The 25,812-nt window shown below is 38.6% G+C and overlaps 1 protein-coding gene and 1 pseudogene across 1 annotated transcript; both read left to right on the forward strand.

Moving 5' to 3' along the window:
- LOC102023492 (interferon-induced guanylate-binding protein 1-like) lies at positions 1–25,306 on the forward strand. The gene is made up of 11 exons (XM_005385355.2): positions 1–34; positions 4,260–4,468; positions 7,260–7,387; positions 10,486–10,595; positions 10,843–11,039; positions 11,638–11,880; positions 12,830–13,110; positions 13,895–14,107; positions 14,688–14,790; positions 14,996–15,189; positions 25,168–25,306. Exons 2-11 carry the CDS (start codon positions 4,279–4,281, stop codon positions 25,282–25,284), a joined length of 1,776 nt encoding a protein of 591 aa, XP_005385412.1. The 5' UTR covers positions 1–34; positions 4,260–4,278; the 3' UTR covers positions 25,285–25,306.
- LOC106148510 lies at positions 8,275–9,762 on the forward strand (annotated as a pseudogene).
- Positions 25,307–25,812: the final 506 nt, after the last annotated feature.

A 25,812-nucleotide genomic window follows, 5' to 3' on the forward strand; every position in this document is an offset into this window, starting at 1 on the left:
CACCTAACCTGAGCCTACACCAGGGGAAGAGCAGGTAAGACACTGACATCCCTTCTAGAAGCCTCTCCAGCTCTGGAGAAGCTCTGCTCGGGGACCTGCAGCCTCTAAGCCTGGGACAGGGAAGGAAAGGAATTGAAAAGGACTGGTTACTTTGCTTAAAAACCACCACAATCATGAAAGACTGAAGCTGAGCCTGAGCTGGGACAGTTCATCAGATGGCATTCATATTTTATCAGAGCACCAAGTTCCCTGGGACCACTACTTGGCTTGTATTAAGTTAAGTGCTCAGCACAGTACAGGAGGCTGAACTGAGCTTAACTTCCTGTTTGTAGACTTTGTGTTGACTGGGGAAAAATTAAATTACCAAGGTCCCTGTTGGGTTTGCCCAGAACTGCTCCTTCTGCAGCTGAGGAAGGGACAGGATTGCCCAAACAGTTGTGTGCAGGAGAGGACAGCACAGAAAGGAGATGCAGGTGGCAAGATGTAGCTTATGAAAGCACTGACCTCCTAATCATGCATCTTGGTTTCAAGCTGAATGTCTTCCACCAGGAGTAGTGCAGACTCAGTGATTTCTTAGGGCCCACTCACTCTGCATGTCTCACCTGCAGAACCAGGGCCCTGTACTTTACTCCTCAGCTTCCCCTAATAGAATCTCCTGCAGCACAGAACTAAGGATGGCTTCCTTGCCTGCCTATGCAACCCCATGAACTCAGACAAATTTTCCTGCCTTCAAGAAAGGGAGGGGCTCCAGGATGGGGAGTAGTGAGCAGCAGAGAGGGAGGCACTCTGGATGTTGCTGTCCAGACCCTGGAGTGCAGCATGGTAGGAAGGACGGGAGGGAGGAATACAGGTCCCAGGCCAGGAGGGTTCTAGGGTGCAGGTTGAGGCCCATGGAGAGAGAAGGGGTAGAGGCTTTAGTGGGAGATGAGGAGTGGGCAAGGGTGTCTTCTCCCTAGGGTAGGATTTGCTGCATGATAGGAGCAACTGGGCCTGCAGATGCTTGGTGACTGCAGTGACTTTGGGGGACTCCATGGGGATGGGGGGCACTTCACAGTGGATGAGAGTGGTGGAGGATGGGAACTGATTCGGGGTTTGGTTGTAGGTGAGAGCCATTGGCCTGCTGGCTGAGCTCAGAAGTTTATCACCTGCAGGTTCCATCTGGCAGCTGAGGGCTGCAGGCCAAGTGGGTCTGGTCTCAGCCAAAAGGCGTAGGCTGCCTGAGTCTGTCTGCTGCCCTGCCAAAAAGCTACTGCAGGCTTGCTGAGGTGGATCTGCATGGATGGCATCAGGACCCTGTCTCCACATGTTGTCTGCTAGTGACAGCAGAGACAAGTCTGGGAGTGAACTTTTATTTTCTTTTCTCTCTTGTTTGCAGTTTGTTGTTGTTTTTGTGATTGCGGTTGTGGTTTTGTTTTTGTTCTTGTTTTTTTCCCTTTCTTTGCTTGATCTTGTTTTTGTGTGAGTATAAGTGTGGTTTCTAGCCTCTTTGTAGTGGTGATTCTGTTCTGTTCTTTTTATATCTTCCTTCTCTCTTTCCCTTCAGTCTTCTGCACCAGGTTCCCAAGGTTGACATGATCCCCCTTTGTCCTCCAGCTTTGCTTCTAGTCTCTTCCTCTTCTTCTACCTCTATTTTTTCCCAACCCTTTCTTAAATTTCAATCCCTGAGGATAAAGTTGACATCTTAGGGACTTGTGTGTTGCATGTAATTTTCTGGTCTGTTTTACATTTTATTATATAACTGTGGGTCTGGATCATACAGATAATGGTGGGAAAATAATGGTTGCCTCAGTTTGTCATTTGTTCCTACTGTTATTGCTGATGGTGCCACTTCAGCCAAAAGTGACATGCTTGTTCTGGGTGTCTGTTCTTCCTGATATGCTAAGACTGAAGTTGACTGTGGCTCATGGAAGACACTCTGGTTGATGCCAGGGAGCTGGTGGCTGGGCCGAGTGGGCAGTGACGTCTCATGTCCTGTAGGTTGGGGAAGTAAGGTCTTGCAAGAGATTCAAAGCCTAAGGGCCTGTTGCACCTGGGGGATACCTCAGAGGGGTGGTCATTTCCTAAGAGTTCTAGGTGCTAGCAGGGAAGCAGCCCACCAGGGGTGGTTTACAGGCATCACTAAAGGAATTAAACTAAAAAAAGAAAAGAAAAGAAGAAGACACTTAAACAAGATGCAACCCAAGACATCCAGTTCACCAAAGACAAACCCAGGTGATAGTGAGGTAGGACAATTTGAAAGACACCCACCTGGCCTCTCAGAAGTGGTAACAACAAAGCAATTGAAGGAAGCTCTAGGAAAAATCAAATCAGAAATAATTCCTCAAATACCTACAGAGCTGATGTCTATAATTAAAACCACAGTTAATGACTCTAGAGCAGAGACAGATAAAAGAAGAGGATCTTACAAAAATGATACAAACCATGAATGTCCAATATAGGAAAGAAATGGAATCCATAAACAGATTCAAGCAGATATCCAGAATATAAGTTTCATTGAAGTGCATAGTGAAAGCCTGTCTCAAAAAGACAAAAAAAAAAAAAAATTCACTGCAAATATCTGCAGCAGAATGAGCCAAATGTGAGGACAGAATCTCAGATATGCAAGAAAGGCTTGTGGTTAGCAATCATGAACAGAAAGATTTCTTGAAATTAGCAAGGGACCATGAGAAATCAATCCAGCACCTGCTAGATAATGCAAAGAAGAAAAACATAAGATTGATTGGAGTCAATAAGAAAGCAGGAGATAGCACAAATGACATTTTTTAAAAAGTGTTCACAGACCTCATGGCAGAAAGCTTCCCTGCTAGGGAAAAAGAAGTTGACATACAGTAACTGAGGCATATAGAACTCTAATTAGCCACAATCAAAAGGAGTCTATAGCCAGGCATATCATAATCAAGATTCTGGAAATTCAACACAAGAATAGACCTTAAAAGCTGTTAGGAAAAGGAAAACAAATTACCTATAAAGGAAAGCCCATCAGAATTACAACTTACTTCTCAGCACAAACCCTAAAGTTAAGGAGAGCTCAGAGTAAAGTGTTTCAAATTCTAAGGGAAAACAGCCTTCAACCCAGATTGATATACCCTGCAAAACTATCTTTCAAAACTGGTGGAGAAATAAGAAATTTCCATGACAAAGAACATCTGAAGAAATTTAGGAGCACCAAATAAACAAGAAAGAAATTCCTCCCCTGAATTCCTGGGTGGGCTGTAACTCCATTCATCACCTCTTGTCTAAATTCTCTCTCCCGTGATCAGCTCCTTATGGTCCACCTCGTCCACTCCTTCTCCTCCTCCTTTTCCTATTTCTCCTTCTTCTTCTCTACTAACCAGGGACCAAAAAAGCACAAAATGTAAAAGAATATTGCAGGAAATATATTTTCTTTGAGCAAGTACTTAACTAGCTAGCATGATCTGCTTCCTGATTTCCTAATCCTTACTTCATTGTCATTTTTAGCATCATCTAGTATTTGCAATTGTTCACTCACACCTCTCTGAGTTCAGGCTCACTCACTATGAAACTTGGGTAGCTCCAGTCAGGCATTGCCCTTGCTTATGCTCCTCCCATGTACTTGGATAGGTCCCTGCCTATGGGCACCCATGGCCAGGTATTTTCATAACACTAAAAGAAAAAACTCCCTTCTGCAAAGACAGTGTTAGAAATTCTGTGCATCCTCATTCCAGTAAAATGAGCCTAACCACTCGGGGCAGGAAGAAAGAGCATACTAAAATCTCTGGGAATTCTCCAAATGACATACATCAAGCCATGAATCATTTATTCATTGGGGTCTTTATTCATTATAAGAATGGATGAATAAATAATTGTTCAAATTCTTACTTATACCCAGGATGAAAAAGAAATTCTCTAAATCCTATCCTGTTTTTCCATTTCATGTCTTGTGTAAATTTTTAGTGAGAATCCAAAAAAAAATATTCACAATAAATTAACTGGATGATTTTGGTATTGAGAATAGTGAAATGTTGAAAAAATTTTATCTGATATATCAACATATATAATGTTTAAGTCATTTTTTAAAAAAATAATTTTAAGACATTTTTTAAATGAACTATTTAAGTCATTTTTTAAATGAACTACTTCAATAATATTTTCAAACTTTCTGAAGATTATCTGAATTTTTCCTCATGGGTCTTGTCAGTGCACACAGTACTTGTTTGTTCATGCTGGAGAATGTTATGTATCCAATTTCTTAGTACAAAGACTAGAAATTCTGATTCTTCCCACCCCTGCCCTTGCAGACCAGAACACACACTGGACATGGCCTCTCAGACCCACATGCAAGCCCCAGTGTGCCTCATTGAGAACACTGAAGGGCAGCTGAAGGTGAATCAGGAAGCTCTGAAGATCCTGTCTGCTGTCACCCAGCCTGTTGTAGTGGTTGCCATCGTGGGCCTCTACCACACAGGCAAATCCTACCTGATGAACAAGCTGGCTGGAGAGAAAGAGGGTGAGTGCCGCCAGCAAGAATCTGCTGAGCCCTCTCTCCATCCACACTGCCAGCATCCTGCATGTGAGCTCGGCGGGGACAAGTAGAGCCAGAAAAGAATACTGCAAGCTAATCTGCCACTCATAGGTGGACTTTTTATCTGTTATCCCCTCTCTCTAGGGAATGAAAGCTCACCACCAATCCCCACCCACTATGCCTCCAATTCCTTTTAGAATCATAATCCTTTTCTAGAAGAAGGAAGGCAGTAATATGAGTAATTAATGTAGACAGTAATATGCTATAAGATGCTTATTAAAACATTTGTGCTGGAAGTGCAAGTTTTCATGGATTTTTAAGGTTAAGAAAAGCTTTGAGGCTGGGCTTTTGCTCAGTATCAGAATGCTTGCCTTGTATGCTTTGAAGCCTTAAGTTTAGTCCCCAGCACCACCACTACCAAAAAAAAAAAAAAAAAAAAAAAAAACCTCAACTTGTATTCCATATTCTTTTTTATTATTTAAAATATACATAATTTACAACTTTTAAATCTTTTAAATGTGCACTTCTACATCATTAAGTAAATTTACATTTTTCTGTAGCCATCACCTCCCTCCATCTCTCAAATGAGCTCCAAAAAGCTCTGCATCCTTTAAACAACTCCCTATACATCCACCTCACCACCACCTCTGTACACCGTCTCTACACATTTGACAGTTCTATGAACAGCATATAAATGACATCATACAAAAACTGTCATTTCATGACCTAACATGATGTCTTCAAGATTCATCAATGTTGTGGCCTGTGTCAAATGTCCTTTGCATTTAAAGCTCAATAAGTGTATATCAATTTCTTTATCCACTCATCCATGAATGAACAGGTAGTTTTCTTTCACCTTTTGGCCATTAGGAATAATGGTGATATGCATGTAAGTATAAAAATATCAGTTCAAGTCAGTGCTTGAAATTTTTCAAGGGTTGGGGGTCTTCCCAAGGGTGGTATTGCTGGCTCAAATGGTAATTCTATTTAATTTTTGAGGAATCACTACTCCAATTTCCTGATTGAATGCATCATTTTATGTTCCCACAGGAAATGCACAAATGTTTTAATTTCTGAACATTATGCAAATATTTGTTAGTTTTTGTTTGCTTTTGTTTGTTCATTTTTTTTTAGAGTGGTGGTTCTGCTGTGGATGAGGTAGTATATTATGGTTTCAACTTATATTTTCCTAAATGGCTATTAACGTTCAGCATCTTTCCATGGGCATGGTAACTGAAAATCATTTGCCCAAATGTACAAGCTAATTCCTGGGCTCTTCCTGTTATTTTACTGTTCTGTATGTGAGTCTTCATGCTGCTTCCACACTGTTTTGTTTACCAGTTTTGCGCTATGAGAATACTGAAAGTGGGCCTCCTCCAAATTTGTACTTCCTTTTAAAGATTTGGGTTTTTACTACTTTGCAGTGTCTAGACATGTTGTACAAAAATTAGGTTAAATTTTTCTACAAGACATTCATTGGGAGTTCTGATAGAGATGCATTAAATCTATATATCACTTTGGAAAGTAATAAAGTATTAAGAATATTAAGTCAGAGCTGGGCATGGTCGCTCACTCCTGTAATCTCAGCATTTAGGAGGCTGAAGGAAGAAGACTGCTATGAGTTCAAGGCCAGCCTGAACTGTACAGTGAGAACCTGCCTCAAAAAATAATAAATGTATTATATATCCTATATTCTGTATATTCTATATATACTCTGTATATATATTTTTTCTTCCTTTATATCAACATGGGATTTTTTTCATATTATTTGAATCTTCTTCAGTTTGTAAAACAATGATCTGTACTCTTCAGTATCTAAGTCCTAAGACTATAATTGGCGTTCTTTATCCCCAAGTAGTTTATTATTTTGATGCACATATAAATAGGATTGTTTTCTGAATTTCCTACTCAAATTGTTCACTTTTGGTGTATAGAAATGCAAATGACATCTGCATGTTGATGTATATGCAGTAACATAGCTGAATTCATTTTTTAGGATTAACAAGATTTCAAATAATTAATATTTTTCATATCTGAGACCACATCATCTGTTCACAAAGATAATTTTACTTATTCTTTCAAAATTTTGATGGTTTCTACTTCTTTTTTCTTGCCTATTTTGGGTAGGTCTTCCAAAACAATGTTAAACACAACCAGCCAAAGTAGACACCATTTTATTTGTGTCTGATCTTGGACGATAAGCTTTCAGTCTTTTACTGTCGAATATAACAATGGCTGGGAATTTCCATATCTGGACTCCATTGAGCTCATGTAGTTTCCTTCTAATTCTAGTTTGTTGACTATTTTTGCAGTACTAAGCATTCAACCCTGCAAGGACTGAGCTATATCTCCAACCTTTGTTTATTTTATTTGTTTCTGTTTTTGTAGTACTGGGAACTGAGCCTCATTTTAGAGAAGCTTTCTATCACTAAGCTATGTTCCTAGGCCTTTTTAAATTTTTGTTTTGAGATAAAGTCTCACTACATGGACCAGGCTGAATTTGAAATGGTGATCCTAGTACATCAGGCTTGTGTATAACTGAGATTATACGGGCAAAGCCCCATCACACTGGGCTGATGAATGCATTCTGTTATAAAATTATGGGATTTTTTTCTTCTAATGGGCAATCTATTGTTATAATTTCTGACTGTAACTAGATCAATACTTGCTGTAACTTCAGGGCTCACTCCTAACCTTGATTATGCCAAAGTTTATCTCAGTTTCAGACACACCTGCTATTAAAACTCACACATTGCATCTCACCGGTGTTTTGCAGGCTTCTCTCTGGGATCCACAGCGCAGGCTCACACCAAAGGAATCTGGATGTGGTGTGTGCCTCATCCCAAGAAGCCAAACCAGACTCTAGTTCTGCTTGACACCGAGGGCCTGGGAGATGTTGAGAAAGTAAGGATGAGGACTCGATTTTGGATGAGCTCCTTGACTTTGAATATACTCTACAATAAGCACTTTTTAAGTATTTAAAAGATTCTACTTAAATTAATATATCTTTTCATTTTTTGCTTACACTGAGCAGACTAAGTTTAGCAACCAGAAATCAGAAAAATGTTACTAAAACAGAGTCCTAGCAGGAAAGCCACATGGTTAATATGATGTTCTAAGTATCAACCAAAATGTATAAACAAAGCACGTTATCCTGTATGAAAAACTAAAACACAAATATACTTGGTGTCAAGAGTCTTATAATACCGCATACTTTAAGGATTTAGGAGTTGAAGCCTGGTGAGTGTATTTTTAAATTAGAATCCTGGTTCTAACTTGGTGCACTTATGAAAATAATTTGACTTCTTTTAGCTTCAGGTTTCTGATGTGTCAAATACATGTAATAGCTTTACATGTACCTCCTAGTATTGTTCTGATTATGTAATAAGATAATATTTCTGGTATATAATAATTGCTATAAAAGAGCTACAAGAATCATGAACACACACATTTATTTATTTATTTATTTAAGCAGTCCAAGGGATGGAAAAGTTAAACTTATGTCCCTAGCCTCTTATTTGCTTATTTTTTTTTTTATTTTGAAGAAGGTTTTCACTAAATTGCCTAGACTGGCACTGAACTTACATTTCTCCTGTTTCAGCCTCACATGTAGGTAGGATTACAAGCATGCATCACTACATCAGGGTCTACTACTTCTCTTATAAATAAATTTTGCTATTAAAAAACAAGAAATTTTTAAATTGTCTTTAAGACCTACAAACCTAGCTTCACTTGCTCTCTGCCTAGCTCTGACCATCTAGGAGCACACCAGTGAAATAAGGCAGGCTCGCATGGCTACTGCAATGTTGGTGTGTCAGTTGTTGGTCCTGACCAGAACACTACAGTTTTGCTCTGCAAAGCTATAGTATAACTGAATGGTGTGTCCATTTATATAAGCAAGTGGAAACTGAGCAGTCAGAGGAAATCTTCCCCAACACTGAAATCAATAGTGAATTTGGTATATCTCCTGCAGAAGATCCAGAAGCATTTAAAAGACCGAGAAACCATCATGAGATGGTTGAGTTACAAATGCTCCTTCAGGGCAAGATTGCTGCGGCAGGGATTGGAAAAGGAGGCAAGAATATTAAGGCTTTCCATACAGACTACAGTGTCAGTGTTTCAGTACCAGATAGCAGTGGCCTTGAGCATACATTCTCGGTGCTGATATTGAAACAGTTGGAGAAATTCTAAAGAAAATTGTCTCTATACTGGAAGAGGGCCTGCAGTTGCCATCACCCACTGCCAGCAGCCAGCTCCCACTCAGATCTGACGTTGTGGAATGCTTACATTACCAACACTACAAAGGAAGTGACTTTAACTGAGAGTTGAGACTGTTAATTCATCAAAGTATGGCAGGGGGAATTATTGGGGTCAAAGGTACTAAAGTCAAAGAACTTTGAGAGAACACTCAGATAACAATCAAGCTTTTCTAAGAACACTGTCCTCATTCCACTGACAGTTTGTCTTATTGGAGGAAAGCTTGATAGGGTTGTAGAGTGCGTAAAGATTGCCCTTGACCTTATAGCTGAGTCTCCCATCAAAAGACATGTGCAACATTATGATCCTAATTTTTACAAAAATGAAACTTACAATTATGGTGGTTTTACCATGAGGTTTGATGACCACCGTGGACAGTCTGTAGGATTTCCCATTCGGGGAAGCGGTGGTTTTGACAGAATGCCTCTTGGTCAGGCTGAGTGTCCCCTGCATCCCTCTGGAAAAGATTATGATGACATGAGCCCTCAACAGGGACCACTACCCTCTCCTGGTTGAGATGGTCAGGATGCTAGCAGAACTCCAAACCTGCTGCTTTCACCACTACCACCACCACCTAGAGGTGGAGATCTAATGGCCTATTATAGAAGAGGGAGACCCAGAGACCACTACAATGGCGTGGTTTGGTTCAGTGCTGATGAAACTTGGGACTCTGCAATAGATGCATGGAGCCCATCACAATGGCAGATGGCACATGAACCACAGGGTGGCCCTGGATATGATTATCCCTATGCAGGGGTCGTGGCACATATAGAGATCTTGGTGGACTTATTATTACTGCAAAAGTCACTATCCCAAAGATTTGGCTGGATCTATTACTGGCAAAGGTGGTCAATAGAATAAACAAATCTATCTTGAATTGGAAATATCTATCAAAATTAAAACCTTTAGAAGGATCCAAAGATTGAATCATTATCATTACAGGAACACAGGGCCAGACACAGAACGCCCAGTATTGGCTGCAGAACAGTGTGCAGCTGTCTGCAGATGCTGACGGATTCTAATGCAAGCTATATTTTCTTTCTTATAGTGCAAGTCAGTAGTCTGGAAAGTTTTTCTAAGACGAGTGAAGAACCTGAAGGAGTTCTCTATCTTTTTTTAAAATTATTTTCATTTAAAAAGCCAACATTCCCCTTCTTCAAGGTGTTCTGCATTTGAGATTAATGAAATCTTTGCTGTTCACCAGATGTAATATTTTAGTTCCTTATAAATGGGGGAGTGCAAATGCTAAAGTTGAAATCTTAAAACAGCAGCAGAGTGGATTTTATTGTTTCTTAGTGGTTTTAAAAAAATTCTCCCCCCCCCATGCAATTATTGTGAACACTTTGCTTTCTATGGTCACTGTAAACATTTGGGGGGCAGTCACAATAGTCCACATGTCCCTGGCATCCATTCAGAACACTATGCAGAATGTAGTGCTCTTTTATAAGAAGCATTTTATAATTTTTAAAACAAATTTAATGATTTTTTAAAAAGACCTAAGAACCTTGACTGGTTTTTAATTATCTGCCAATAATCATAAGAGAGCCTAAAGAGAATCAGTGTAAATCAAACATTCATCAAAAAATATTCCAAGTTCAAGTCTTATACACTACACCTATATTTGAATTTAGGTTTCTATGTAATTACTCTAAAAGCTCCAAGTGATGATACTTTTGCCGCTGCTGATCTGCAAACTGACACAAGAATATAATGTACTTTTGGCCCAAATGTGTTCTGACTTCCAGGGTGACAATCAGAATGACTCCCAGATCTTCACTCTGGCCATACTTCTGAGCAGCACCTTTGTGTATAACAGCATGGGAGCCATCAACCAGCAGGCCATGGACCAACTGCAGTATCCTTTGTGTAGTCCAGGACAGACCTGTGTGAGTGAACTAGCCACATGGCTCTAGACCCTGGTGCAGCCAACCCAAAAAGAGAAAACATAAGCAATAATTCAAGTCCGGAAACACTCATGTACTACTAAAGAAATGACACTTAGGCTAAGAACAAAGATAAAATAAAAGTTTGTGGATTTGTCCAACTCATATGGGATGAAGGGCCTTGTTACTTTTGTCAGTTTTCCTTAGTTAGCACCTCAGCTATGTGACTGGACTGACAGACCGAATCAGAGCAAAGTCCGCACCCAACACAAGTGAAGTTCAAAACTCAGCTGACTTTGTGAGCTTCTTCCCAGACTTTGTGTGGACACTGAGAGATTTCTCCCTACTATTAGAAAAAGATGGAGGTTCCATCTCTCCAGACATCTACCTTGAGAATTCCCTGAAGCTAAAGCAAGGTAATATGGATGGATAATGGGTAACTGGGAACATCTAAATGCTACAAATTATCAACTTACACTTTTCTAATTATACTTTTTTTACATTTAGAGCTTTCTATTACTTCTACCTACCTACACCTGGAAATTAATGCTTAATATCTGAATTAATAGATTCAATTTTAAAATACTTTCTCCCCAGTTCAGAGACAAGTTTCAGTCTTTCACCTTTGCTATGCTTAATTTAAATTTCTCTTGGTGCTTGTCATTTGTGATTCTGCATTTATCCAAAGAATGTGGTGTACAATGAATGTATACTTCAAGAAAACAGATTAAAGCAGTGTCATAGCCCAAGTGTAATAACTGAAGTTTTGGAAGAGTATGGCCTACAGACAAATGCTAGCTAATGAGACCCTGTCTCCTGTCCTGAAATAGATAGTATTAGAAAAACACTGAGCCCATTCATTTACATATTGTCTGCAGATGTTGGCAGGCCACAGTCAGTGAGTTGAGTGCAGAGGAAAGAAGCTATCTGGCTTGAAAAGCTGAAAATATGTACTATTTACAAAAAATGTTTACAAATCCCTACAGTTGGTGAATCCCTTTTTACTTCTTACAGGTACTGATGAGAAACTTAAAAATTATAATCTCCCCCGACTCTGCATCCGAGAGTTCTTCCCAAAGAGGAAATGCTTTATCTTCGATAGACCCACTCATGGAAAGCAGCTGGCCCAGCTCGAAACACTGCATAATGTTAAGCAGGATTCTGAATTCGTGGAGCAAGTTGCAGAATTCTGTTCTTACATCTTCAGCTATTCCAGGACTAAAACTCTTCCAGGAGGCATCCAGGTCAATGGACCTTGTGAGTACCCTTCCCTAGTTTCACTCATTCATAAGACTGAGGAACAAGAAAAAAAAAATGAATCCAGTTTCAAGTTTGCAAATGTACCACTCTTCCATTACATTTTAGATGGCCTCAACTTTTCTAATAAATTTTGTTAATCACATATCTTGATGGGAAAAAAGAGGAAAAGCCTAAAGGAAAAAAAAAAATTACTGCTTTAAAATTCCTTAAGTAAATTAGAGTTGCAATCTGCAATATGGTAGCCACTAAAAAAAAATGATTATTTAAATTTAAAGGTAAATTAATTTAAATGAAAAAAATTAAAATAGATCTCATGGCTATATTTCAAAGGCCCATATCCTCATGTGCCTAATGACTATTGTATTCTCTCTTTTTTTTTTTTTTTTTGGTTTGTTTTTCTTCCGGTACCAGGAATTGAACTTACGACCTTGCGCTTGCCAGGCAGGCGCTGTGCCACTGAGCTAAATCCCCAGCCCCGACTATTGTATTCTCTTGAATGCTGCTGCTTACTTTAATAAACCAAATGGTAATAGCTTTTGATTGTGATTGCATTTCTTGTTCTATAAATAGTGATTAAGTGCTAACTGTTCACAGGAGGGATGATACAGATATAATGGAAAGAGACAGAGATCTAGTCCTAATGGTGGGTAGAGATAAATGGATGAGAAATTCTAATAAACAGTCCTATACAGTATATATCCAGGAATCTCAATTCTTCCTGTAGGTACACATCACCTAGGAGTCCTTCTGAAGAGAAAGGGCAAACTCAATATGTCTGGCCAGAGCTGAGGTGCCATATATTTCATGCATTACCAAGTACACTGGTAATTACACCAATGACACATTGAGCCAAATAGGAGGTAAATGACATGTTCACAATTACATACAATGGAGAATTTTTCCAGTCTGCCTATAACAAGCATCATCACCTGCTCTCTCTATGCAGATCTAGAGAGCCTGGTGCAGACCTATGTCACTGCCATCAGCAGTGGGGATCTGCCCTGCATGGAGAAAACAGTCCAGGCCTTGGCCCAGACAGAGAACTCAGCTGCAATGAGGACAGCCTTAGAACACTATGACCAGCAGATGGGCCAGAAGGTGCAGCTGCCCACAGACACACTTCAGGAGCTGCTGGACCTGCACAGGGCCTGTGAGAGGGAGGCCATTCAGATCTTCATCAACCATTCTTTCAAAGATGTTGACCAAGAATGTCAAAAGCAATTGGCAGTAAGTAACTTTTATCTCAAGAGTATGTTGATTTGGATTAGAGAAGACAAAGTACTACAAGGAAATGAAATAAGTACATATTTTGATAAGGGAAATTATTCCCAAATTTTGAAAAGGTATTAGGTACCTGTGGATAATCATAATAGTAAAAAGTAACAATTTTATTATTATGGACTCAAAGTTTTAAAACTTTTTTCTTTCACGATTAGTTAATAATCTTCCTGTTATTATAACTAAATGCATAAAATTACTAATCAGGACTTCTAATCATATTACATCTACACTGTTATCACATTAGTTTGATATTCAAGAAAGAAGCAAAGAAAATATTATTCTAAGTTACCTAATGCAGGCTTATTTTGAGGTACATTTATTCCATGTGCAATAATTGGTCTAAGACAGAGCATGGTGACTCACACCTGTAATCCCAGGACACAGGAGGGTGAGGCAGGAGGATCTTTTCAAGTTCAAGACCAACCTGGATTACAAAGTGAGCTCAAGGCTAGCCTAAACTACAGAGCAAGATCCTGTCTCAAAAAGACAAAAAAAAAAAAAAAAAAAAAAATCACTGATATAATCTGAAAACTTAGAAGTTTGCTTCTAAAGTATGGCATAATGCTAACAATCTCTGCTCAGATATTGAACTTTATTAAGGTTCAAGTTTACAAAGAAACTTTAGTAAAAAGTTAGGGTCATAATCTTTTTGACAAGTGTTCTCAGAAACTCTGACAACAAAATATTGTCTCTCCCTGGTTATTTTTTATTTCTTATTTTTGCATTAAAGGCCCAGCTAGAAAAAAGGCGAGATGACTTTTGTGAACAGAATATGGAAGCATCTTCAAATCACTGTTTAGCTTTACTTCAGGATATTTTCAGTCCCCTAGAAGCAGAGGTGAATCAAGGAACTTATTCTAAACCAGGGGGCTACCGTCTCCTTATTCAGAAGGTACAAAACCTGAAGAAAAAGTACCAAGAAGAACCCAGGAAGGGGATACAGGTAAACAACCTTTACCTGTGTTGTTGTGCTGGTTTCCTGCATCACTGTGACCAACCTTAACTACTCAGTGATGTGCCTTACTGTCTGCACCACACTCGCACTTTTATCAGTAACACCCATGAGACGCCTATGCCCTAGGTACTCCTCAGAGAGTGCACACCCAAATAACAGCTGAGTTGTCACCTTTTTTCCTGCCTGTTACCCTCCTGACCCACATTTCCTTAGCTTTCTTCCTCCTTCCACTTCCTTCTCTGATCTGTTGTCTCCAGGAAGGCTTCATTCTTTAGCACACTGTAGAGATCATAGCACCATTAACTTTAAACTTAGTGCCTTCAGTCTAAAACAACACAAGTCTCTTTTCCCTCAAGCTTCCTATAAAGAACATTCTTGGGACATGGACAGGGGGTCTTACTGGCAAGCCTGGAGCATGTGTCCATTCTTGGTAACAGAGAATCTTGGCCACCAGGATCCCCCAGACCTAGGAGCGACAGTTCCTAGACAAAAAGTTGGTAGGCAAAAGTCAGAAATGAATGCTTACAGTCTTTTCCTACTCTTAACCCTGTGTTCTTTGGTTTGGAAGGCTGAAGAGGTTCTGCAGGAATATTTGCAGTCCAAGGAGGATGTGAGTCTGGTCATTCTATGGGCAGACAAAACTCTCAAAGAGAAAGAAAAGAAATTCGAAGGTGAGGAGTAAGTGAAGAGGATACATGACCTCAAAATCTCTTAAAAGTTTAAATAATTTACGTATATGTGGTAGTCTTAAACTGGATCAAAAAAAGCAAAGATGTATCTTATATTCCCACACAGTCAGCAGCAACAATAAACATATAAAGAGGAAGGACGCGAGGCCACGTAGTAACCCGTAGCCCTTTCTCTCATTCCTTTCAGTGGAACGTGTGAAAGCTGAATCTGAAGAGGCTGCTGCAAAAATGCAGGAGGAAAGGCAAAAGAGGAATCAGGAGATGCGAGAGCAGAAAGAGAAGAGCCATCAGGAGCATATCAACCAGCTGACTAAGACGAAGGCAAAGGAGAGGGCCCAGCTGCTAAAAGAGCAAATGGAGACTCTAGATGTTAAACTCCAGGTATCCGCTGAACCATCTTTAACTTTCTGGTTTTCCTTTTCTGTCCATTCTCCCTCATCACTAAAATTGGCAAGGAGACCATGAAGGCCCCAAAAGGATCTTGTACATCCTGACTGCTGTGTGCTTGCCTCACCTGTGTGCTGCCCCGTCTCATTCTCATGCTTTTTTTTTTTTTTTGGTTTTTCTCCGGTACCGGGAACCGAACTCACGACCTTGCGCTTGCCAAGCAGGCGCTTTTGCCACTGATTCTCATGCTTTTTGAACATATATTTTTTTATTTTAAAGATAAAAGAATGAAAACATAACAACAAACACACATACATTTACAAAATATTTTCAGTGCTGCCCCGTCAGTAAGTATATTCTTTGATTCATGGCAGCTTTGTCCACTAAGCATCATAAAAATGTTTTATCTGCTGCATCTCTTACCTAGCAATATGTAAAAAAAAAAAAAAAAAAAAAAAAAAAAAATTTCCCTCTTATGAGAAATACAGGCTCAGAAAAGCCTCCTTTAGATCACCCAGTTGATGAAATACTTGTCTTTATAACATGATTTTGTCAGTCCAATCTGTTAGGACTTTAACTCTACAAGGATTTTTGTGAGCAAAATCTCATCAACCTTTGCACACTACTGCCTGTTTTCTCAGCTTGGTCCCATTCTCTGTTCACTTGGCAGTCATGTGCAGAAATAACCTGGGGCTCTGATTTGCATGCCCATCATCTGTTACTCCTGTACCAAGCTGTGTGGGCTTCAGTTAAATGTCCTGAACTAAGATCAAGACACTTGTCTGAATTTGAGACCATTTCATTTCTGTGTTACATATATATGTGACTGGGGACCCTACCAGAGCTTTGATTCTGAGCCCAACTATTGGGATTCAATTCGCCATTTAACATTGAGAGCATAGGAGTGCCAATCAAACAGAACATGTGTTTATTCACAATTTGGCTAAATTGGCAGGACAGCTAGCCTGCTTTCATCCGCTGGATGGAAGTACTTTAATTCATAGCAGGGATAGAACAAAAGCCAAAATGAAATTAAATTCAGCTATTTAATGGGCTGCCACTGGGCCCAGAAAACTGTTGGAAGTTGGCTTCTGCTGAAGCCTTCTTGGTGCCAGAAGTGGGAATGAGGAAGTTAGAGAAATAGCTTAGTTTTAAGATTTTAACTTTGAAACTCTCTTTCAAGATTGCCTTTCAACGTCCCCCTGGTCTGCTCTTTTCCTCTATCTTAGGGGACTTGGGTGCCCTGCCATCTGGGTGGTTTTATCCACTCAGAAATCATTTGGAGCGTAAGTAGAAGGAGTTCAGTGCTTGAGCTGACAAAAGTCCCATTAGTGACTGTGGAGCCAAATGCAAACATAAGACGAAGTCAGAGAATAGTCAGTAGCTCCACTTACTGGAAATACTTTTGCTTTTAAGCAATCATGAGCAAAACCCTTTCCTTACCTGTGGCTGTTTACTGTGACTTCAGGAAACACAAGTGACTCCATACTGAACTTCCAGTTCACTTGTCACTACACACACTCTTTTTCCTCTGTTGGTTTTTTTTATTTGTTTGTTTATTTGGTGAGATAGGGTCTCACTATGTAGTTCAAGCTGGCCTCAAACTCATGGCAATCCTCCTGCCTCAACCTCTCAAGTGTTAGGATCACAGGTGTGTGCCACGTCACCCTGCTCTTCCTCTCTGAATGTGTAACTGATTAACCATGTGTGGTTGGATTCCTTGCTGTTAAGATAGAAATTTTACTTTCTTTGTTTCTGTCCTGCTGGTCAATCAAGTCCCATATAGGGGGTAAATGATAAATGATTGAAATAAATGTTTAAACCTTTTTAAAAAGCTGTGTAAAGTTGAGCATGTCTGCCGTCCCAGAACTCTGAAGATCGCAAGGGTTGAAAATTCAAACCTAGTTTGGGCAGTATAGTTTTGTAATGACTGAGATCCTATCTCAAAACAAAAAACTTTAAAAATGGCCAGTGATATAGTGCAATGAGAAGGCCCAGTGTTCCACCCCAAGCAACGGGGAAACAAGGACTTAGGCAAATTTCATTAACAAAATGGCTTAGAATTTTAATTCTTACTTAGATTAAATTGTACTTAGAGTCCATAGTTAAGTTTATGAGGCTGTAAGTGACAAGCTCATAAAATACAGAATTTTGACAGACAATAGTTACAAAATTTACAAGGAAAATGTGAGAGGAAAGCAAATACTGCTTAAATGTTAGATGTGAGCTAAGAATGTAACCTTTTTTATTTCCACAAATTTTTCCCCAGCATATCAAATGGGACAATTTTGTCTATGAAACAAGTATAACTCTAAAAGAAAATATATGTAGGTAAATTCTTAGTCTTTTTTTGGACAAGCTAAGTGGAATTACCATTTGGGCAAAACCCACATCCTTTTGCATGTTCTTTGGATTTATGTTTTGGTTTGGTTGAGTTGGGGTTTTTTGGGGTTTTTTGTTTGTTTTTATTTTTGTTTTTGCTTACTAATGTGTTGTGAAAAAACAAGTAGGACCTCATGTGTCTTACTTACTTTCCTACTCCTGGAACAAAATGCCCTATCCTGCATTTAAATGAGAAAAGGTTTATTTTGGTTTCCAAGTTTGTAGAAGTTTCAATCCATAGTCAGCTGGCTCCAAGGCAAGGTGGTATTTCTAAGGGGCGTCACAGAGGAGAAGCAGCCCACGGCAACACAGGCAGGAAGCAGCAAGCATCAGCCTCCTTTTCCCTTTTTTATCCATTCAGGCTACAATACTATTGTTTGGTGCCCTTCACACCCAGATTGGGCCTTCCCTTTACCCACATCCAGAGCTATCCTAATCAGTGGACTAACTGGATTATTACAACCTTATTCCAGAATCATATGCCCATGATCCAACCACCTCCCAATTACTGCACCTATGAAAACATGACTCTTTGGGGGACATCTAGATATAAGCCATAACAGCAAGTTAAGAATTATCTGAAAAGTTCCAAGTTCTTTTCTAAAATTCAGTCCCCTGGGATTTTAATCATGCGTAATACCAAGAATCAGGGTTTAGTAATTAAACTATTTTTCTTTATCCTTTTCATAGTGATAATATCTTTAGAATTTCTTAAGTATACACAATAGAGCTCCAAAACTTTTGAATACAGACTATGAGAGTTAGTGTCTGTTTACCAATTAAGGAAACACGTATTATTCGTCATGCTGACTTATCAGACTTTAAGAGGTCAGCACTGCTTGCTACTGAACTTCAAATCATTGGCAACAGCCACAGAGGCTAAAAAAAGTCTCCCAAGCATAATTTCAAAAACACTTAAACTATAGCCCAGTTTGAGTTGCTACTGCAATTTGGAGCAGAGCCAGGGGTAAAACTTTACTTTAAATTGATCTCTTAAAAAAATTAAATTAAATTAAATTAAAAATAAATTGATCTCTCAACTAAGTTTAGCCAGTGTTTTTAAAAGTACTTTTGAATTATAAAGAAAAATTTAATAAATTAGATTTCATCACGAGAAACAAATTTTGCTCTGCAAAAATATCCGTAAGAATAAAAGATATACCATAGACTGAAAGAAAATATCTTCAGATGACATATCTGACAAAGGACTTACATGCAGGAAATGCAAAGACTCTGAGGAGTTCACAGTAAGAAAACAAACAAATAAAATACCAACTGAGAAATGGATTGAAGGACTGAGAAGACATTTCACCAAAGGAAATAGATGGGTGTCAGATAAGTGCATGGAAATACAATCACCTTCACCAGCCATTAGTAAAACCCAAAATAAAACACTGGAGAGAAACAGCCACCTGCCTACTAGAGTGGGGATGGAGTCGTTAACATTGTTCCCCCTCCAGCTACAGGCTCTCCACCCTTAGTCTGCGATTCTTTGATCCCATGTCAACTGTTTAGGGACATCTCCCAGGACCCCTTTGATAATGTTACTGTGCCTTTCCAACTAAGATCATCAATCCTTGGCCCTCTTTATTCGTTCCCTGTCTCCTTAGCATATGACTCTTTAGATCCCAATTTACCTAATTTGTATGTGTAGAGTCACTCTCCACTTGCTGGGAAGTGAACTACACGAGGACAGGCATGTCATCTATTTGTTCATGACTACAGCACAGTGATTACCAGTGAATCTTTGTCCCATATTACATCCCACCCCAGTGAATCTTTTGCCCCATGGATCAGCCTGAGTGTCCCATCACTGTTTGGTAACCTCTTACCCTACTTACCTCATTTCTTTCTCTAGCCTGGCTAGCATGGCCGTCCTTACGCAGGCAATTTTTATTCTCTACTTATCCCCCACTTCTAGATTTTAAACACTTCCTGAAAATAGTCTTTCTTGTTTTCTCTTTTTTACACCACACCCTGAGTCTGGTTACCCTGGGATTCTGTTCCGGTCTTCCCAAGGTCTTAGCCTCTGAATCAGGGCTTTGTCAACTACAAGCAGAAAATATGCACGCCTAGGGAACCTCTGCCTTCCTATCTGGGTATAACTGCATTTGGGTGGTCTGCTTGAATCCATCCAGTAGATGCCAAGCACAATACTTCTTGAGATAGCCTCAGGCTGTTTATTGGAGATCTCTCTATTTTTCTAAAGTAGGCACTCATAACTAACAACTTCTTTCTTAGCTCCGCTTTCTTTGTGTCCCGTAGACTCTGTTATGTTAGATTCACATTATCATTCAATTAGCACTTTTAAATTTCTTTCCCTCATTTTTTTCTGTGGCCCAATGATTACTCTAGTGTATATTATTTAATCTGCATGTGTTTGGATAGTTTCTGTGGTTTCTTTCAATGTATTCTAGTTTCATTCGATTGTCATCTGACAAGAAACAGATTATTACAATTCTCTTGTGTTAATTTTGACATGCTTTCATGCCTAAAATATAATTTATATTGAAAACATTCTATGAACTGCTGAGAAGAATGTATACTGTGCTGTCATTGGATGAGACTCTCTATAGCTATCTGTAAATCCATTTGTTCTATGATGTAGATAGACTCTGATAGTTCTTTATTAATTTTTTGCCTGGTTTACTTATCTATTTGTGAGGATAGGGTATTGAAATCCTCCACAATAGTTGTTGTGGTATCTTTCTGCCCCTTCTTGTCAAGGAGTTTTTGCTTTCCTGAATTAGGTGCATCAATATTCGGTGTCTGCCTATTTATAATTGTTATATCTTCCTGGTAAATTGTTCCATTTACCAATATGTAGTGATCTTTGTCTCTTCTGACCAGTTGTGGTTTGTCAGAAGTTATTCATACTTCATTTGTCTTTTTAGGAACAAATCAATCTACTAAGTGAAGTATTGCGATATGTGATTGAACAACTGCCTTTGGAGATAAAGCAGCTCAAGGAAAACATGGATAACACAGGTAGTGGATGTGTCATACTCTAAAGACCTAAGAAAACATGCATTCCAGACACTCTTATCTATTCAAGGCATAGCTAAAGCAACTTTAGATTTTGGAGCAAGGCCCATTTCAGTGCACACTACTTAAGTCTTATAACCACAAAAACCTGCAAAGACATGGAGTACAATACTTCAAGTCAACTTCATCTTCCTTAAATGATTGTAAATTTTGCACCAAGAATAGATTCTATCTCTGTACAATTTTGCAAAATATTAGGTTTCAGTGTGATATCCTTATACATACATTTAACTTTTCTTGATTATACGAAGACCTGCATTACTCTCCTTTACACCTTCCTTTTCTTCCCATTGGTTCCATCCATTTTCTTAAGGGAGTGACTATAAATGTCACATTGTTTTTCACAAATTTGCAGCTCCTTCCTGCTGGACAGTTGCTTGTCCTTGCCCTGTGGCTGAGCCTTGAAATCACTTTGGCCCACCATGAGTAGAAGAGATATATGTATGTGTATGTATATCAAAGAAGATTCTAGTACGTTTTTGTCTTAAAATGGACAGGATTTTGAGAAGAAACTATTGCAAATAGTTCTTCAAAATCCTGATTTTTAATTGTTTTAGGTAAATATAAAGAAGTAGGGTAGGTGAATCATACAGTACTTGTCTTTACAACTTTTAAAAGAACTTCATACTTTTTGCAAGAGCAGCTACACAGTTTTACATTCTCAACAGCAATGCAAAAAGTTTCCAGGTTCCCCAAATCCTTATAAACACTTGCATGTTTAGATTTTTGAGTAATCATTATCCAAATGAATGAGGTGATATATCATTGTTATAACTGCATTTCCTAGGTGATGATGAATAAAGGTGAGTATCTTTTGATATACTTCTTTGACTCTTCTGCCTTCTTTGAAGAAATATCTCTTCAAGTCTATGTTTTTAATCAGATTGTGCTTTTCAGTATTGAGCTGTAGGAGTTCGTTATGTGTTTGATTAAACCCTTGTCAGATAGAATGTGTGCAAATATTGTCTCTTGTTTAGTTCATTGTCTATTCCCTCTAATGACTGCTCACTTTGCTGTGCTGACATTTTTGGATTCCACGTACTCCTTTTTGTTTCTTAATAATTTCGTTTACACCATATCTGAGAAACCACAGCAAATATTAATGTCATTGTGTTAGTGCATTTCTGTGGCTGATAAAACTACAGCACAGAGTTATAAAGAAAGGTTTACCTAGCTCATGGCTCTGAAGGTTCAAGTATTCCCAACTGGTGGTGACTTTATTGTTGGAAGATTCCAAGGTGGCACCAGGCACCACATGACCACAGACAGGGAGTGTGCATGTGTGTGTGCTTTTTTCTCTCCCTTTTTTTTTTTTTTTTTTTTTTTTTGAGCCACTGGGGTTTAATCACTGAGGCTCCACTCTTATGCTCTTCATTTAAAATGATGAAAAGCCCCTATCTCTAAACACTGTAGTCAGACGATGTTTCCATTCTCTCAATAGCTTACAGTTTGGGTGAAATTTCAACATATGAAGCACTGAAAGCCATTTAAGCGATATCCAATCAAAATAGCAGTCACAAAGCTATTATGTACTTTAGTCAGGCAATTTTACAGGCTTAGGTCTAAGGTTTAAATCTTACATCCATTTCTAATTCATTTTCTGTATGGTATACTATGTGTCTAGCTTCATTCTGTTGAGTGAAAATATCCACCTTACTCATAACCTTAGCGAAGAAATTGTCCTTTTCTCACTGTACAACCTTGGCATGTTTGTCAGATCACCATTAACTCTATATGAGACAGTTTGCTTCTGAGCTTTCTTTTCTGAACCATTGGTCTTTATGTCTGTCTCTTATGTCTTATATTGTTTAGATTACTGTAGTTTTAAAATGTTTCAAAATCAACAAGTGTGATGTTAAGCTTTATGTTCCCTGAAGATTATTTGACTAATCAGGTTGACTATATAGTCTATATATAATAAAGAATCCTAAAATACTTTGACTATATAGTCCACATATAATCCTTTTAGTCAAAGCATTTTAGGATCTTTTTCCTATTTCATAAGGTAATACTCTCCCTAACCCACTTTCCAAGACTGAAACAGAATGTACATCCTGATTAAAATATTATATTGTCACTCATGATTGAATAACTGAACCTACTTTTTAAAAAGGGAAATAGTGACAATTTTTTCTGGTACTTGGAATTAAACTAAGGGCCCTAGCAGTCTAGGCAAGGGCTTCATCCCTGAGTCACATCCCCAGCACTTTTCTAAAAAACTTATTTTAACACAAAGTTTGACTACTTTGGCCAGGCTAGCCACAAAGTTGAAAAGAAGCTGCCTCAGCTTCCTATGTAGCTGGGATTATATATACATGCCACTACTTCTAGCTTAAATGGAAATAATTTCACAAATTGTTCTGTGAATACTTATTCATGAAAGAATAGAAGACTGTTAAATTACCATTTCACTACTCTACCAACTAAGTTTTAGTTATCATCCAAACTGACAGGGCTTAGCATACACAAAACTGATTGGTATGACATTATGATAATTATTTATCATACTGACATTATGATAATTATTTATTTTTATGCTCAATGAGAAATATTTGCAATCCAAGGAGGATATGACTCATGCCGTTCTACACACAGACCAGACTCTCACAGACAAAGAAAAAGAGATTGAAGGCAAGGAGTGAGTCAAGGGACTACACGACTTCAAAAGCTCTTTAAAGTATAAGTACTTTGACAAAGTAAATCTGATATGCTTCATCTAGAATTAGTAGAGCAAAGATGCTCTTACCTTCTGACGTCATCTCTGAATAGACCTTGTGCAGTCAGCAATAAGTAAGCATATGAAGAGGAGCCAACATGGTAGCCCACTGACATTTCTCTTGTTCTCTTCAGTGGAGCATATGAAAGCTGAAGTTGCAGAGGCTGCCACAAAAATGTTAGAAGAAATGCAAAAGAGGAATCATGAGTTGCTGGAACAGAAAGATCAGAGTTATCAGGAGCATATCAACCAGCTGATTGAGAAGTGGGAAGAGAGGACCCAGCTCATGGAAGAGCAACAGAGGGTTCTAGCTCTTAAACTCCAGGTATTCAACTTTCCCACCCTCAGCTCTCCATTTTTCTTTTTTTCATTTTCTCCCTTTTCTCACTGATAACAAAAATTCAGTTTGGTAAGTAGAACATGAAGCTCCCAAAGGACCTTGCTGCTAACATACATATTAATTCCTGTCTCCATGCCTGACCTGTCAGCTGTCTGCCTGATCATTACTTTTTTCTACTTGCGGTTCTCTCACCATCCATCATTCTGTCAATCACGGCTGTTATCTGCTAAGCATCATAAAAATGTTTTAGCCATATCTCTTCTGTAGGACCACAAGGTGCAATAATTTTATCACTTTTAGGAGAACAAACACAAGTTCAGAAACATTAAATAACTTTTATAAGATGTGATCAAAATTATGGTGAATGCTTAAATTTTAAAAATATATTACAGTGAAAAAAATTGCTATTCATCCTTAAAATATTCTCACTAACTCTCATTTACCCCATCATTCTTGGCACTTTCAGAGAAAGTTCTGGAAATCTCCTTTCATGAGTGTCTTTACTGCTACTGTTATGGCTCCCTGGGAATCCTAAATGGATTCAAAATATTTACCTTTCATGGGCATTTTGACTTTGGAGAAGAGCCAGAAGTCACACAGCACCAGATTTGGGGAAAAAAACTGGATGAGGACACAGCATAACCTTTTATAATCCTGCCTTTCTATTGGATGGAACTTGGCACAAGTGTTCACTGTGCTTTTTAATCACACCTGCTAAAAACACTCACAAAATATGACTTGTAGAACTTCTTCTAGAATCTAGGCTTCAACTATCTGGATTCATTCACCTGCTTTCCATTGAGAATCCAGGGAGGTGAATGCAAATGAAAAGATGAATTTATGCCCAGTTAGACCAAATGGGGAGGGCAGCTAGTCCACCCTCCATCATCAGACAGAATTGCCTTGACTTATGGAAAGATAGAATGAAAAGAAGGAAATATGCATGTTCAGTCAGGCTGTGGACCACTAGTGAGCCCACAAAAAATGATGAAGTCTAATCTGTTCAAACCTTCTTGGCCCCTGGAGTGTGGGTGCAGTTTTTCACTCTCTGCATAAGAATCTGGAGAAATAGCTTTCACAGCCTAATTTTAAAGTTCCATTTCAATGTCTCCACTACATTTATACATAATAATATGTTTGGAGGTCGATGCATAAAAGTACATCATGCACTGATAAGAACAGAACCCAAAAGTATGATTGACATTCCCACTAAGATTATTTCAAATTAATGAGGGAAAATCAAGATTGGTAATTTAAGCACATCAATATATTAGAAAATATAACTGAATATGTTTCATAGAAAAAGGGCGCCAAAGAGAAGCAACATAGAATTCAGCCACCCCAAAAAATAGGTATAATAAAAATTAAGGGCACAAAAACTTCACTAAGAAATAAAATGCAAAAAAATAAAAATGAATATGAAAGCTACCTCAAATGCAGAGATTTACTCAAAGGCATGGTTTACTCATGTTCCACTTGTCTTTTTTAGGAACAAGCCAAACTACTAAGAGAAGGATTCTCAAATGAAAGCAGACAACTTCAAAATGAGATACAGAATCTCAGAGCAGGCATGGAAAATTCGGGTGATATATGTGTCATGCCCTAAAGACCTAAAGAATAAAGCACAGTCTTGTCACTCCATATGATTTAACACATATCTAAAGCAATTATAGATGTTGGAAGAAGTGTCACTTCAGGTGGTGGGAAATAAGTCTTCTATCATAAGCCCCTAAAGCCTGCGACAACATGAAGTACAAAAGTGGAAATCATATTCATCTTCCTTAAAAGAGTGTAAATTTTGTACCAAGGATGCATTTTATCTCTCTGCCAATATTGGAGGAATCACTGGCCTCACTTAGTAGTTTATTAATCCAAATGACTCCCACCCAGGAAAGTGTGGTGGTGCACTCCTGTAATCCCAGCACTCAGCAGACTGAGACAGGAGGATCATTGAGAGTTCAAAACCAGCCTGGACTACAAAGTGAGATGAAGGTCGCCCTGAACTGCATAGTGAGACCATGTCTTAAAAAAAAAAAAAAAGGCAAATGACTCCCAGTAAACAGATGGACACGGAACAAACCTTAGGTAAAATTTGGCAGATGGAACATCAGTTTGACCAAGAGTATGATGCATT

The sequence above is a fragment of the Chinchilla lanigera genome, unplaced genomic scaffold (assembly GCF_000276665.1).
Source record: "Chinchilla lanigera isolate Chin_1 unplaced genomic scaffold, ChiLan1.0 scaffold00022, whole genome shotgun sequence".
NCBI lineage: Eukaryota > Metazoa > Chordata > Mammalia > Rodentia > Chinchillidae > Chinchilla > Chinchilla lanigera.